Raw genomic sequence first — 14,585 nt, 5'->3', positions numbered from 1 at the left:
GGATCTGTGTACTACAGGGGTTCAGCTCAATCTTAAGTGGTCAGGTCATCCCCACGCTGTAAACACAAGTTTTATAACACCTTACCACAAGCATTTATTATACCCTTTGAAAGAATAAGAAGAATGACTAAGCTGGTCCAGTAACTGCACAGTAGGTCTGCACAAGTTCAAGAAACTTTCAACAGCTATTAAGGTAGGAAGTCAGCTAGACATTACTTCAGAGGACTGAAATCAAGCCAAAAATTAAAACAAATTCCTTTAAAAGCTTTTACACTTACTATTTGGGACTGGAGACAGGTGGAAATCTAATTATTTTTAAATAAAAATTACATTACCAGTTTGATTGCTTAAATCCTACATTTCGCTCTCAGCTGTAAAGAGGTCTGGACTGTTTCAGCCTTGCTCAGTCAAATTTACTTGCTAGTTCCCCTGCACTGGCATAATGATGTTATGTTTAGTTGCACATAACTCAGAGGAAGGTTTATTTCCTTCTAAAATAATTTACATCAATTTTTTTTAAAAAAACAGAAAAAAGAATACTTTTTGCTTGTTTGTCTAATGCCTATTGGAGCAAACCTGACATTTGGGCAGGCAAAAAGCCTATGCACCACTTCAGTCTTCAAAAACAAAGCAAGAAAACTCCAACATGCCAAGTTATGCACAAGATAATTCAGATCCTTATCTGTGAGCAAGTTTCATTGAATAGATTTCTACAACTTTTAAATACAAATTTTGATTTTTATCTACTCTAAAGTAGCTTTTAATGGTTAAATCCTAGATGCATAGAATACCAATTAGGAAGGGACATCAAGGAGCATCTGGTCCCACCTTTCTTGGCAAAAGCACAGTCTAGACAAGATGGCCCAGTAACCCGTCTGGCTAAATCTTTAACACGTCCAGTGTTGGGGAAATGAAGATGAACTGATGAAGTGATTTCTAAAACCAGGAAAGTTCGTGCTCCTGATATTCATTATCTGATGTTTAGTTATGGACCTCCCAGTTAGCGGAGGGCCTTATTTTGTAAATAATTCCCGTCTTATCTCTGTAAATGAAATAGGAGTGGAAGGACCTGTTAACATCAGGTCTGTTCCTGCTACCACATACCATATGAATATACTAATTCACAGTTCGTCAAGCTGTTCTTAAAAACTTGCAAATTCCAACTCAGCTGGAAGCTTGTTTCAGACCTTTACCCCAAAACCACTTTGCTTTGTCATCCTGCCCATGTTCTGACAGCATAAACTGCACCTGCTTTCTGCTGCCAGCACTGGTTCTGGGCTTACCTCATTTCTTTCAGTAATATTCCCTCTTAGCCATCTCGCCTACAAGTTATACATCCCAAACAAATTTATTTATTTATTTTTTAAATACTTATTTTCTTAAGTTCAGTCTCACCGTGAAGACACCTAAAGTAGCATTTAGTCAGGTGTTGTGTTTACAGAGCACAGCATACAGCTATATGGAAGTTCCAGGTTAGATCCTAGAAGGGATACAGTTTTATCAGTGCTGCATTTTGCTTCCTCTGAGCAGCAGACTGGGCTGATGAACCTAACCAAGAACTGAACAAGTTCCATGTTTGTTCAGTCGGTGTTACCTTGGAGTCTCTGCAGTAGTGTGATGCCACACAACACTGATCCATCATCCCTGATCATAATATAAGCTTTCTTTCATTTTTAATCATCTTTACGGCTAGTTTTAGTAACAAAATACAAAATCTATTAAGTGGTATCAAGTTTATTTTAAAGTCATATCTGAAAAACCAAAACATGATCATATGAATATATTCTGCTCACATCATATCAGTCCAGCTTTTTTGGGAATTTATATGCAACAGATGTCGGAAACAGTATCAAGCACACAGATCTTATTGCTATAATTGCTATCCCACTGTTATACTGCTATTTAGCACACCGAATATTTTGAGATACTGTATTTATTGAGTAGAGGAATCAGAGTGCTGCTGTGGACTCAATTCCACTTAGCAGGCAGAATAAGGATTTTTTAAAACAACAATATTCCTTGAATGTATGACTACTTCAGACAGCTATATTGCACAGTTCATCTGAATGGGAAAACTAAACTAGCATTGTACTAATTCTATCATAGCAAATTATATCAGCAGCATAATTAAACATGGCAATTCAAAATAAAGCTGTTTAACAATTCATTTATAAGCAAGGCAGCTCATTTCTCTATGCCACTGACACAAGAAAGAGGTGTGAGGGATAATGCCAACTCCAGCTGATTAAGTTTGGCATTTCAAAAACATTGTTAGTTAAGAGAGATTCCCCTGTCACCATCTTCTGCTCTCTTGGCCAGTTTTGATGAACCTTCTTGTCAAGGATATGCAATTCAATTAACAGACATGACAGGGCACTTATCCATAATTACTTTTGATATGTTCAACAGGAGTTGATATTATGCTTTTCAAACAGAATACTTGTAAATACAAAGTTTTCAGGACAAGCAAGATGATAATCATTTATCTGACACAAGCAGACTTCAGTATCACACACGTGTCCATGTTAAAAGACTGCAGCAAAGACAGAAATGGGGGACAGAATGAAATTCAACTGATGAAAATAGTAAGAATTTCAAATCAAGATTGCCTTTACATTGGTGTTCAGAATCTTACAGAATATTCCAGATAATAACTAGAAATTAGAATCCTCACTGAATATTGCTTAATGCTGCTTGTTAAAACTAGTCCAAGTACAAGTAAAGTTGTGCTTTTCTTAAAAAGAGAGAAGGGCTCTACTTTGACCTAACCGAAAAGCTGAGTAAAAACACATTCCACAAATGCAAAGCATTCATATATGGAGTTCAGCTTTAAACTAACAAACCAGATGTAAAGGACAGCTCATAAAAAATGGCCTCACAGATGTTACCAGAAAGGCTAATGAATCCTCTAACGCTTCTCTAATGCTGAATAAGGAAGGCCAGAGGCATTTCTAAAAGCTGCTCAGCTTACAATACTGCTTAAGTAGAAAGGTGCAGAAAATTGAGGGATAATAGGGCAGACAGGGAACATGAATAATGCTTTTATTCTCCTACTAAGTAGGCTTTATTGGCAGTGACGCACCACAGAATCCTCCAGATCTCACCAGCCAGTACAGTTAAAAAGCTGAAACTATCCTATTAAAATAATGGCACACCAAGGAATGGATACCTTAGAAGATTAGAGCATTTTGCCTGGCAATAAGCTCAGCAGGAGATCCAGTCTGTGTATTTTCATCTGAAAAACTCTGCTTTGTAAACAATGCAACTTTTTATGGAAAACATCTATCTTTATAAACTTTTATTTGGATAGTTTCTCAGGTCTAAAAAGATCAAAAACACAGTAGAAATGAGCCAAGCCAGGTGTATTTATAAAGTGTGTCTTGATGGCAACTGAAACATATGCAAAGGGGTTTGGTTAAAGGAGGGTTCTTGGTGTGTTTTTTTGTTGTTGTTTTTTGAGGTTTTTCTTGGTTGTTTTTGTTTGTTTTTTATTTTTTTGGTTCTTTATGACAGAGTTCCTGCTTTGTGCTCAAAGTTCTTATAATCTGATTGACAGCTTTACAGCAACAGTAAATTAATTGGTAACTCAATTTATGTTACATTTTCTTTCACATATTTTTTTTTTTTAATTATTCCTTGCATGTTTCTTCCCCAGACTTTTTCTTTCTCTTCTGTCCTCCTTCCCCTTGCTTCTGAAAAGAAGGAATAAAGGGAAAAGTAATACAAAGGACAGAAAGGAAATATCCTTATGATTCTGCTGAGCAATACCATTCAGCACTTTTGAAAGTATTATTCTGTTATAAAATGGTTTGAGATCTAAATCACTAAAGCAGGTTTACTTTCCATCGAAGTAAAATCAAAATAGCAAGTGGCAAATCTATCCTACTATTTAAAAAATGAAAGGCAATTACAACTTTGATTTGTAGATTTGATAAACTTTTGGATTTCTTTTCTCTTTACTGATCTATGTTAATCTTTATTTTAAAGGTACAAGTTCCAGTAAAAAAATCCACTATTTCTCTAGATGTAGAAGCACTGCTAGCTAAACTTTGAATTAACAGATGGATTACAGTTTGTAAAAGTTTGTACCGCAGCAATGCAATATTTTTGATTCAAGATTCTCTTCAAAGATGCATCTTTCTAGGTATTATCACTTTCTTAGTAAAAACGTTTTGCAGTTCTTAAAAAAATTACAGAGATGTAGGCACTTGAAACAAAGGATGTGCTGGTCTTGATACAAAAGGTGAAGAGACCTAAGACCAGCAGCTTTTGACTGTCTGGAAGAAGCTAAATCCAAATTTAGCCTGCAGGAAAGGTGAAACACAAAACATGCATTTTCTTTGGTACTGGATAACAGTATGTTAGTTCTAAAGGCAGTCAGTATCAGTATTGAGAGAACATAATTTAGACTTTCTCCTCCAAAGAGGGCATCTGTTTTCACATATCCCTCTATCTGCAAGACTTAAAGCCTCACAATGTTTCTATAAACCAAGCAGCTTTCAATCATATGACATTCCTGCCATTCTCCTGCCACTCCTGCCATCTATGTGTGTGCCATAAGCAATGTATGTGAGTGCATACACTCACAGTATACTTTGTTTGGGCTATGCAGGAGACAGACTGGATAAAATCCCATCTGTGAGGATATCATTATTATATTTGAACAACTCTGTCGTGTATTTGATGCCTATTTATTCCAGTTCTAAGGATGAGAGAAACCTAATCCTTCTGTGTTTACAGCACAAAACCAGCAAAAGAGCTGAAGAAATATTGAAATGACTAAGCTAAAAGACAGTGAAACCCTGACAATGCATCATTACAAAAAAATGTGAGACACCATATCCAATCACTGTAGAAATACAGTTTTCTTAATTTCATTCTTTTTAGGACAAACACTTGAAATGTGCTTCTGAGTGGCACGGCAAAAAAATAAATGCCATATAAAAATTTCCAGGAGTATATACGGAGCTGGTATGTTACAGATCATAGTTTTTATTGAAAACTGAATAATAAGGAGATGTAATAAGTTACATATCATGTTTACCGAAAAACAAATCAAAGCTGCTTCTCCTGTATGGTATTGCATATCATAGGATAGGACTGAAATCTGTGACAACACAATGTCTTTAAAAAAATGGAATTTCTATATGGGCATTACATGCTAAGTAAGCTTGTATAAATACAAAGTTTGTGGTATTTAACACATTTCAAACATATATGCCATTTTGTCTGGATGTGTCATTGTGGCACATTTAGATATACTTAGAATACACTGTTGGTAAGAATTGTGATTTAGTAAAACAGAATATGTATAATTATATGTATTGTTGTAGATATAAAATTGTATTTTGTATGTATTTCCTCTCATTACAACCCAAGTTTAAAATAGGTCAAGTGTATCCAAGAATAAATTGAAAATGTATTGTTTTCTAATGGTTGTCACCTGGAACTGAGATAGATTTAATGCAATTTTATTTAGAAGTTTAAATTTCAGGCAGACTTAGATAAATTAGACACTTAGATGCTTTTTGTTAAACTTACTTACTGTAAATAACTAATAAATTGTAGGAACAAGCCACAAGGTATTCACTAGACAAAGAAAACAAACTTTTACACTTAGGAGAAAAAAAGTGCAGCAATAGTTATTATGCCATTGTATCTAGTTCTATTTTTTTGCCTTTCCCAGCTTTATGTTTTGATAAACCAAACACTTTTCATGAACTTGTTTACTTTGTGCTGTTGTTTTTTTATAGCAAATGAGAGTGAAGTGCCTGGTTAGTCTTCACCTTTGATATTAATGATTCTTTTTATGAGCAAGAATCATTTAGATGAGTAATGTAACATTTACACTTGTATTTTAATACTGGTTTTGTATATATGGTATTATTCACTGTAACAGCAGTTTCAAAGGCTGACATTTTACAGTTTACAAGAGCAAGGACTTATTTTTTTCTTGGTTTATTTTCTGTTTTGAAAGCTCTAAAGTTTTCTCTCAGTTGCTCACTACGGTAATCTAAAAGCTACGTGGTTCTTTCTTTGAAAACAAAAAAACCACAAACCGAAACCACAAAACCTATCAGCCTGGAAGAGAACTGTAATAGGAAAAGACCAATAAGAATAACAAACATGAATCAACTTATAGCACTGCAGTCCCCTGTAGCAAAATGCAAAGGGTCATGCAACTGCCCTTTCGGATTCATACAAAAGGTGTCTTGGAGATGCTGCAATCCTTTCTCAGGCTATGAAAGCTGATGATATGAATTTCTTTTAAAAGAACATTCTAAGTAAGTTCCTTTATGCTTTTTCCACCATAAAACCTATCATTTGTGCTTACAATAATTCAGACAGATGATATTATGCATTCTCTGTTGATATCATTGCCAAAGACATGGTGGTATCTCTACCCATTAAAAAAATGCATAGTGTATAATACTGAGTTCTGCTTTATGTTGTGTAAATCACCCAAATTGTGATACAGGGCTCCATATATTCACCTCATACTGGGAGAGGATGAAAATTAAGAGAATATCAAAACCCATGTGAAAGAAGGTTCAGTTTATTGGAAGAGATTAAATGGAATTTTATGATTCAGAAGGATAAAACATTGTATTACATACTGCATAAATTAATATTCAGTTTGTGAAATATATTTTGAAATCACAAATTGAGTACCTCAAATCAACAATCAATCACTGGCAACAATAAATTTTTCATCTAAAAAAATTAGTGGCACTATCTTGACATGCCGGTGTCTTTTGCTTTTGATTTGTATCTTACCAAAAGGAGTCGAACCTGACACAAGAAATGAGTACAGAAATTGCATAAAGATATAGTAAAATCAATTATTTCCTTCTTTCTTTTCTCTGTCATTTTTCATATTTCTAAATTAGACCAATGAATATTATCACATAGAATATTCCAAAACAATCCCCCCAACTCTGCCTAATGTTACTCAACGGAATTTTATTAGATGGATGCTTCAGAGACTTGTAAACAAAAAGTGTTCTAACACCTGCTCCAGGCTTTTTGGAAGCAATTGAGCCAAAACAGAAATCAGGCAATTTACTCGAAGCCTGAGTTTCTCTGCACTGAAAAATAAGGCCAAAGTTACCATAAGAGAATTTCAAGTCTTACTGCTGAGAGAGCATCCTTCTCTAAGGAGCTCTTGAAGCATAATTAACATGCAGAAAGATAATTACAATGTGTTAGAAATGTTTCTTCCAGAAACCATTTTAACATAACCATGCAGCTTCAGAAACACATATAAGCATAACCTCTACGGTAATTTGAACACACAATTTGTTCCACTGATTAACCATAACAGAAAGAAATGAATCCACCCGATCCTTCTCAGACTAGCTTTCCTCATAAATTACACACATTTTTAGGAAGACATAACAAGTTTAACAAAAAAAATCTATAGTGCACAGAACTAAGCAGTGGAAAATAGGTTATGAACAAGGTCAAGTTTTTAATTTATTAGATTTTAAACACACCCAGATAAGATGATATTAATTCTGAAATCCAGAACACTGCACAAGACTATCATTTAGAAAAAATAATAAAGTTGTCTCTCCTACACCATGGAAAACGGGTGTGAAAGTCTAACAGTTAAAAGTATGATAATAACTAGAAAACAGCAAGGCTGGTTCAAAACTCATATTTTCAATACTTCTATGTATTTATTTATATGTATTACAATAGATAGGTTTTGAAAGCCATAGTTAGCAACCAAGGCTCCACTTTGTCACTATGAGATACTATGAAATGCAGGTCAGTCCCAAGTATGAGCTATTACTCCCAGTGCTAGCAGAGCAGAAGGCAAAGAAGACCTGTTTATTGATTTACTGATTCTACAGGAAAAATCTATGTTATTACTGGTAAGGCAGCAGAAATCAGACACAGATACATTTTCCTAATTGCCTCTGCTTGGAAAACCAACTGAAGTAGTTGCTCTTGGATTCTCAAGGCAGTTTTATTGATGTATAGGCTGAAGTGAATGAATGAATGTCGTAGATGGACATTCCCTGGCTGTCAGTCAGGAGTACCAGGAAACAGGCAGACAGAATTGGGCACAGTATGGAAGAATGAGAGTACAAAATAATGCTATATTACTTTCAAACACCTGCAATTAACTCAGTGGCTACCTTAAGAACTGGATATTTAAGGTCACTGTAATAAGCTGGAAAAGAACCCAGAGAGGGATCAGCAAATTAGTTTGAGCAAATGCTCTCCCTCCTCCCCACTGACTGAAATGGCGCAGGTATGGCACTGGAGGGCTAAGGGCAGGTGGGGTAAAGCATAGTGTCTTACAGGGGCAGTGGGAGCTATAGCCCTGCTACACTTAGTTTTCACTGTTCATGTACTCTTGCCCACAAATAAAACAGTAATTGATTCTGCCCTGTGTCAGGTTAACAGCATGAAAGTGTAGAATTTTGCCTTACTCCTGCCACAGTGATAAAATATTCCACTATACATGTAAAAACAAAAAATAAAAAAATTCATGGGTAGAGCTACATAATTTTATAATTACATGAAAAGCATTTGTAAATATTCCAGATGGCTTAATTTTAAATTAGTACATATACAGAAACATATTGGCCAGCCATTGTTTTTACTTAGTAACATGTATTACGGTAGAGTTCAAAAATAATTTCATATTGAAATCATATTTAAATATTTTAAATTTTGTCCTTTCATTAGCCTAAAATAGTTTATTACTGAAATTCTTACCAGAAACTTGCACTCTCAACAGACAGCAAAAGTTAGTGGTAAAATTGGATTGTTGATTTCCACCCTGGTCCCTCTAGGGAATGTTTGATTTTAAAATCTATAGACTGAATACGTATATACTAACTGGCCTCTGGTAAATAACAAACAAACCAAAGCCATTCCTTCTCATTATGTCTAGATAACACATATTCAATATTCAACAATTCAGTTTAATCTGTAATACTGTGTAATTCAGAGTTAACATGCCTAGTAAGTAAAATTGCCCAAGCATACACTGCAAACCTCAGGTGTCCTCTCTGAATAAACAACTTACGAGCATTATGAAATATGAATCTCTATCTGCAGAATCTTTGCTAGATTTCTTTTCACAAATAGGGTGGTACAAAATTCAGTGATATCAGGGAGCATCTACTCTGCTCTAGGGCAGGAGCTCCGTATACAACCAAGGGTGGCACACACAATACGCAGTAACTATTAAAAAGTAACTATTTATTTGACCTGGTTTAGCTTATTCATATTGGCAAATGAAGGCAGTAAAAGATGATGTTTCAATTACTGTAATTTCTGTTTTTAGATAAAGACTTTCTACTTTTTATTGAAATTTTTATTGTGTGCAGGATTTGGCACTGCACAGAGCTCAAAGCTTGCCTTTGGTATGTAGTTTACATCACCTAGAAGCTTCCAATCTTGTTTTGAGGTGCAATATTTGTTAGTATTACTTCGTGCCATGTAATACTAACCTGAAAAGTCAGGTGTTTGCTCTTCTGTATATACACACATATATACCCTCCTGTTTTACAAAAAAAGCATTTTGAATCAGATGTCAAACTGGAAACTGGATTTCCATTCAAATCTGTTCCAGCATTTGAAAAGCTTTACTGGCAGACAGCTTCACATAGAAAAATTTATCCAAAAGAATAAATGATGCTGTACATCAGAAAAAGATTAAGTGCATGCCTGAAGCCCTTGTTTTTTAACTTACTACTTTAAAATGTGCAAGTACTCCTTTCCAATAAGCATCTATACTGATTTCTTCAGAATTCACTTAAAAATAAATGCTAAACACTGCCATGTTTCTCATGTCAGTGAATATATTTATGCTTTGTCACTGTGTAGCCCATGCAACTGACTCAGAAAAAGCAGAAAAAGTAGTATCAAAGCAACATAGATTGATAGGAATTGTAACTTAGTCACGCATTTATAACTCTTAGTGAAAATAAACCATACAATTCACTGTGATCAAGCTTGTAAGTATATATGTATATCCTTTTTAAAAATAGGCAACAAATCAGGAAGAGATTCAGCCATATCCTACAAGAGGTTGAATATATTCTACACCTTTTTTTCCTGCATTTTTTTCCTTCTTAATGTAAAAAAGCAGAACGTAACATATACCTATAACACAACATAACATTTCTTTAATTAAAAAATCACAGTTGGGATTTTTTTATGGCTCTGAGAAGAAAACAGTTTTACAGTGTGTACCCCACAGACAATAATATTATGGGGAAGGGGCTTAAGGATACTGTGCTTGCACTGAATGCAAAATATTTAATCTTTAGATACAAACATAATACATAGTAGCAGAAGCCTAGGCTGGGATTCAAACAGTTATTAAGTTTTTATCTTTTACCTCCTGTATATCCTGGCTTTTTGGCATAGATTTCAGACACACCTGAACCAAAAATGCAGAAAAAAAGGTGGTTAAAACTGAAGAACTCCAGTACAAATCGTATTTTGCCTTTTCTTAAAGTTTCCCTTCTGTTTCCTAGAAACTAAAAAGCATCTAGATATAAAGTTCTGGCTTCGGTGAATCATAAATCCCTGTAAAAGGAATTCGGAATTCAATCCAAAATGATGACACATTCATAGCTCTACACATTACAGTTGTTATTATTTGGGTTGGGGAGGACAAAAATCCAGCAGTAATTCTATCTTAAGCCAAAGTGCTAATATATGATTAAGCAGTTGTGGAAAGCAGGTGAATAAAGTGCAACTGTCATTTATTGCTTATTATTATACATATTACAGTAATTCCTAATTGTATATTTATACTTTAAGATGTATACACGGTAATCATCATGTTAGGCAGCAAAAACCTCAAATCTGATGTGTATAACATTAGAATATACATATGTGGTTAAATGGAATAAAGCACTGTATTACATTTGACAAACTCTGTTTTCTTTAAATTCTACACAAAGGAAATAGATTTCACACACCTTTGAAATGCTACTTGATCGACTTGTGGAACGCCCTGGGGATTTGTCATTCTGGAAAACAAAATTAAAAGATGAAGAAAGTTATGTCATTTGAATTCTACCTTTTGTGACTGTGAGTGCATGCAGTTTCACTTCCTCTATTTTTCTTCAGTATGGCTACTGACTGGACAATGGAAGACAGCTCAACAAATAAACCATTACAAGATTCATGCAAATTACATCAGTAAATGTTGAAAAAAGTTCTGTAAAAAATTAATGTTAGCACTTAATTCCTGATGGTTTATTTTGCAGGGTTTTTTAACAACATTTTGAGTGAAAGATTATTGTATCATTACAGCTTCTCACGAAAACTGAGGATTCTTGTATGAAGAGGAATGTTTCATGACAAACAATAAAAACCACCTAGTTACACTGCACACAACCCTGCTTAAAAAGTTGAATTCCTCCTTTCAGGAAAATTAAAATGGTATTACATGACTTCCTGGCCAGGCATGTTCTGAGAACAACAAACTGTAACCAGTCATAGATGTAGTTCAATTTAACACCTACCCCCACATCCCCTCTCACTCATGTGAAAACATACAAACCAACACCATAGGCTGAAATCCTGCGTAAATAAAGTATATGTTGAACAGCTATGTTTCTATAGCAGAATTACTTTTTTTCTGGTAACCCAAAAGAGGAAGTAAAGCAGTTGTTCAATAATTTGTTCACTATTTAAACTTCTCCAGGTACAGCTTCATTTACATTGAAAAGGTAAAAGATATTTCAGAAACAGTGCTCACCCCCTTGGTAAATGCACACATCTTAAGTAGGTCATGGAAATATTTTTCTCAACACTGAGAATGTAGATTCAAACACTCAGGTGAAATAGTCATATAAACAAGACCGATTTTTACCTAGAAGAGTTTGAACTAGGTACCTTTTGTGCAAGTTTGTTAGACAACTTACTTGGGGGAACAGGTACAAACAGGTACAAACCCCGAAGTAGACCTTCCACCTGTGCAGCTTAATTTGCAATGCATGCATTGCTGTGGCACGCAGACACCTGCATTAATAATTTCATGCATACATGTCCATAAAAGACTTTCAACTTGACTATGACCCACCTCTCCTCATCCTTTATTTAAATAACTACAGAAAAATACAAAAGCTACCAGTTAAAAAAGGCTAAATTTCCTGCTCCATTAATGTGCATGTCTAGTCTAGAAATTAGTATTTCCCCAATAAATTGTAGCACATGACAGTTTTGCAATGGCAAAAATGACACCCCCACCCCCACCCCCAAACCTTAGGCAATTTGTCAGCAAACGTTTAGCAAAAAAAGACTTTGCCATTTTTATCTCTAAAAAGCTGCTCTAATCTCAACCCCAGTAAGCATACACATACAAAAAATAGTTTCAAAACTACTTGTTGTTTCATCTACTATTGCATCTCCCTTCAGACTTTAGGTAGTTTATGTTTGTATTCCATCCCTCAGCACCATCAATTTTTTGCATTGAAAATATTAATATACTGAACTATCTCTCGTTTTACTTTGCCTTCACTAGCGCTAAGACACGCAATAGACTCTTGCCCTCAAAAGAACAGCATTGCTGCACTCCCTGACCATACATCATTCTCCTTTTGATTCTATCATACTGGCTAATTCTCAGGACTTAACCACCTTCAAGTTTGTGTGTCAGAGTTCCTTCTTTTTTAGGAAGAATTAAAAAACCCACAAAAAAAATTCTTCAAATTATACACTCATTTATTACATCACATCCTTGAGGTTGGCTCTGAATTGAACAGAGAAGTGAATCTAATGATTCCTTCTCACCTGAAGTATTCTATGCTTCAAATATTACTTCTGTGATATATTATCCACTGTAGCTTCAGTAATAAATTAATAATTGCTTATCCTTTCTAGACAGCATTAAATATACAAAGTTTCAAATGTCTTCTTTTATATCTATAGAAAATACACTTTGGATATACTGGGTCAGCATTCAGAGCAGCTCTGCTTTGACCTCAAAATAATAGAAGTTACGGACCCATGAAATTAATTCATATGAATGGCAATCGTAGCTGAGAAACTCTCTACTAAAACCATGCAATCTTCATCCTTCATCACTTGGACTAAAGAAATATTTTGTATTTTCTGACAGTGTAGTGAACTCTGAACTCTAACTTACTTTCTTTTAGCAATCTGTCATTCGAGATTAATTTTTCAAAATCTGTTTCCTGACTACAGCTCTCTAGGCTTTTTACATGATCCGTTCTTCACTATGGCACATACCACCTTCACTTTAGTTACTACAAGCTCCTGACTTTCTAACTCCCAGCACCCACACTCTGCAAAGTACTAGCTCATACACTGAATGGTCTACATTGACCTGGTTGGCTCTACAGCTTTTGGAAAAATAAATAAATAAATAAATTCCAAGTTCAGGTATTTCATGGTGATTTACCCTGAAGAGCATATAAATAAAACACAAAATGTTGCACTAAATAACCATACATGAATTGAAGACAGAATTCTTCTTTCAAGTTCACATTTAACTTGCATGACTGTTTATACAAAGAAAGAACAGAATAGAAAAGTTATGGCAAGATCTCTTATGAATGTGTCTTTAAAGAATGTCTGTGTACTTCTATTTTAATGGTTTATATTTACAAAGTACTCACATCATTAAGAAAAACTGATTTCTTTTCTTACTGTAAGTGAAGAGGAACTATCTTTATTGAAGAACGTTTTTCCTACAAGCTTGCTAAACACTAATGAGATTTTTTCCACACATTCAACATTAATTTATATTTGAAAGGTTATATTCAACGAAATATATGTTTAAACATCTATACATATTTTTGTGCATCAGCGAAATGTCTTATCACGTCCTTCCAATCAGATTATTTCAAAGAAAATAGCATTGCACCCTTTAGAATTAATACTTCTCAGCAGGAATTACTTAATGCCTACAATGTCTTGGTTCTTGATCTCCCTGAGTTTTCTGAATTTACACATACAGAGTTCTGGCCCTTTAGCAAATATTCAGAGATCTCTCTTGCTAAAATTCTCCCTCCAGTCAACAAAATAACAAAACAACTCCTTCCAAGACTCCTTCTGGCCATGATAAGTACAAGCTTCTCAGGTTGTATGTTGTATTATGCAGACCAGGCTGAAATGCCTCTCCTTATTCCCACACATCCTGTATCACCAACATGTCATCTCTTCTATCTTGTGTTTCATCATGCAAATACTCATCAGGTATCTCTTCAAAACTGTGATAGCACACAGTTCCTGTAACTATTCCACTGGAATATCATGAAAAATCAGTCTGTGTTGGTAAATTTCCTGAGAATTCAGTTTTACCAAGGTCATTTAGAAGAATATAATTGAAGATGTAATTCGGCCTTCAATATAAATTCTGGGAGGAAGACAAAAGAGAAATAATGCCACGAAATTTCAGATTATGACACATCAATGAAACTCCTTTGGGAAGAATGTTATATGCACCTGTCCGACCACATCATACCAAGAAAACAACTGTGTAACATAACACAACAGTAATAAGAAATTCATAAATACTGCAGTGAACTGTTTAGTCTCTCATTCTAAAGAGGAAACTGGTAGATCAGCTGGTTGCTTTC

At 34.7% G+C, this 14,585-nt stretch overlaps 1 protein-coding gene across 15 annotated transcripts in view; it reads right to left on the bottom strand.

Annotated features, from left to right (window-relative positions):
- Positions 1–14,585, bottom strand: part of MARCHF1 (membrane associated ring-CH-type finger 1) — a 236,623-nt gene that overhangs the window by 39,490 nt on the left and 182,548 nt on the right. For 11 of the 15 annotated variants that reach the window (XM_030491821.1, XM_030491818.1, XM_030491817.1 and 8 more), the window contains 2 exons: positions 10,956–11,006; positions 10,367–10,408 (listed from right to left, as the gene is read on the bottom strand). In XM_030491821.1, the coding sequence (XP_030347681.1) occupies positions 10,367–10,393 (27 nt within the window). In that variant the 5' untranslated portion in view covers positions 10,394–10,408; positions 10,956–11,006. The remainder of the gene's footprint in view (positions 1–10,366; positions 10,409–10,955; positions 11,007–14,585) is intronic. The other 4 variants (XR_003992201.1, XM_030491819.1, XM_030491814.1 and 1 more) reach the window with 1 other exon arrangement.

The sequence above is a fragment of the Strigops habroptila genome, chromosome 7 (genome assembly GCF_004027225.2).
Source record: "Strigops habroptila isolate Jane chromosome 7, bStrHab1.2.pri, whole genome shotgun sequence".
In the NCBI taxonomy this organism is placed as follows: domain Eukaryota; kingdom Metazoa; phylum Chordata; class Aves; order Psittaciformes; family Psittacidae; genus Strigops; species Strigops habroptila.
The sequence above is the reverse complement of the archived record's forward strand: the minus strand, read 5'-3'. Positions and strand labels throughout refer to the sequence as shown.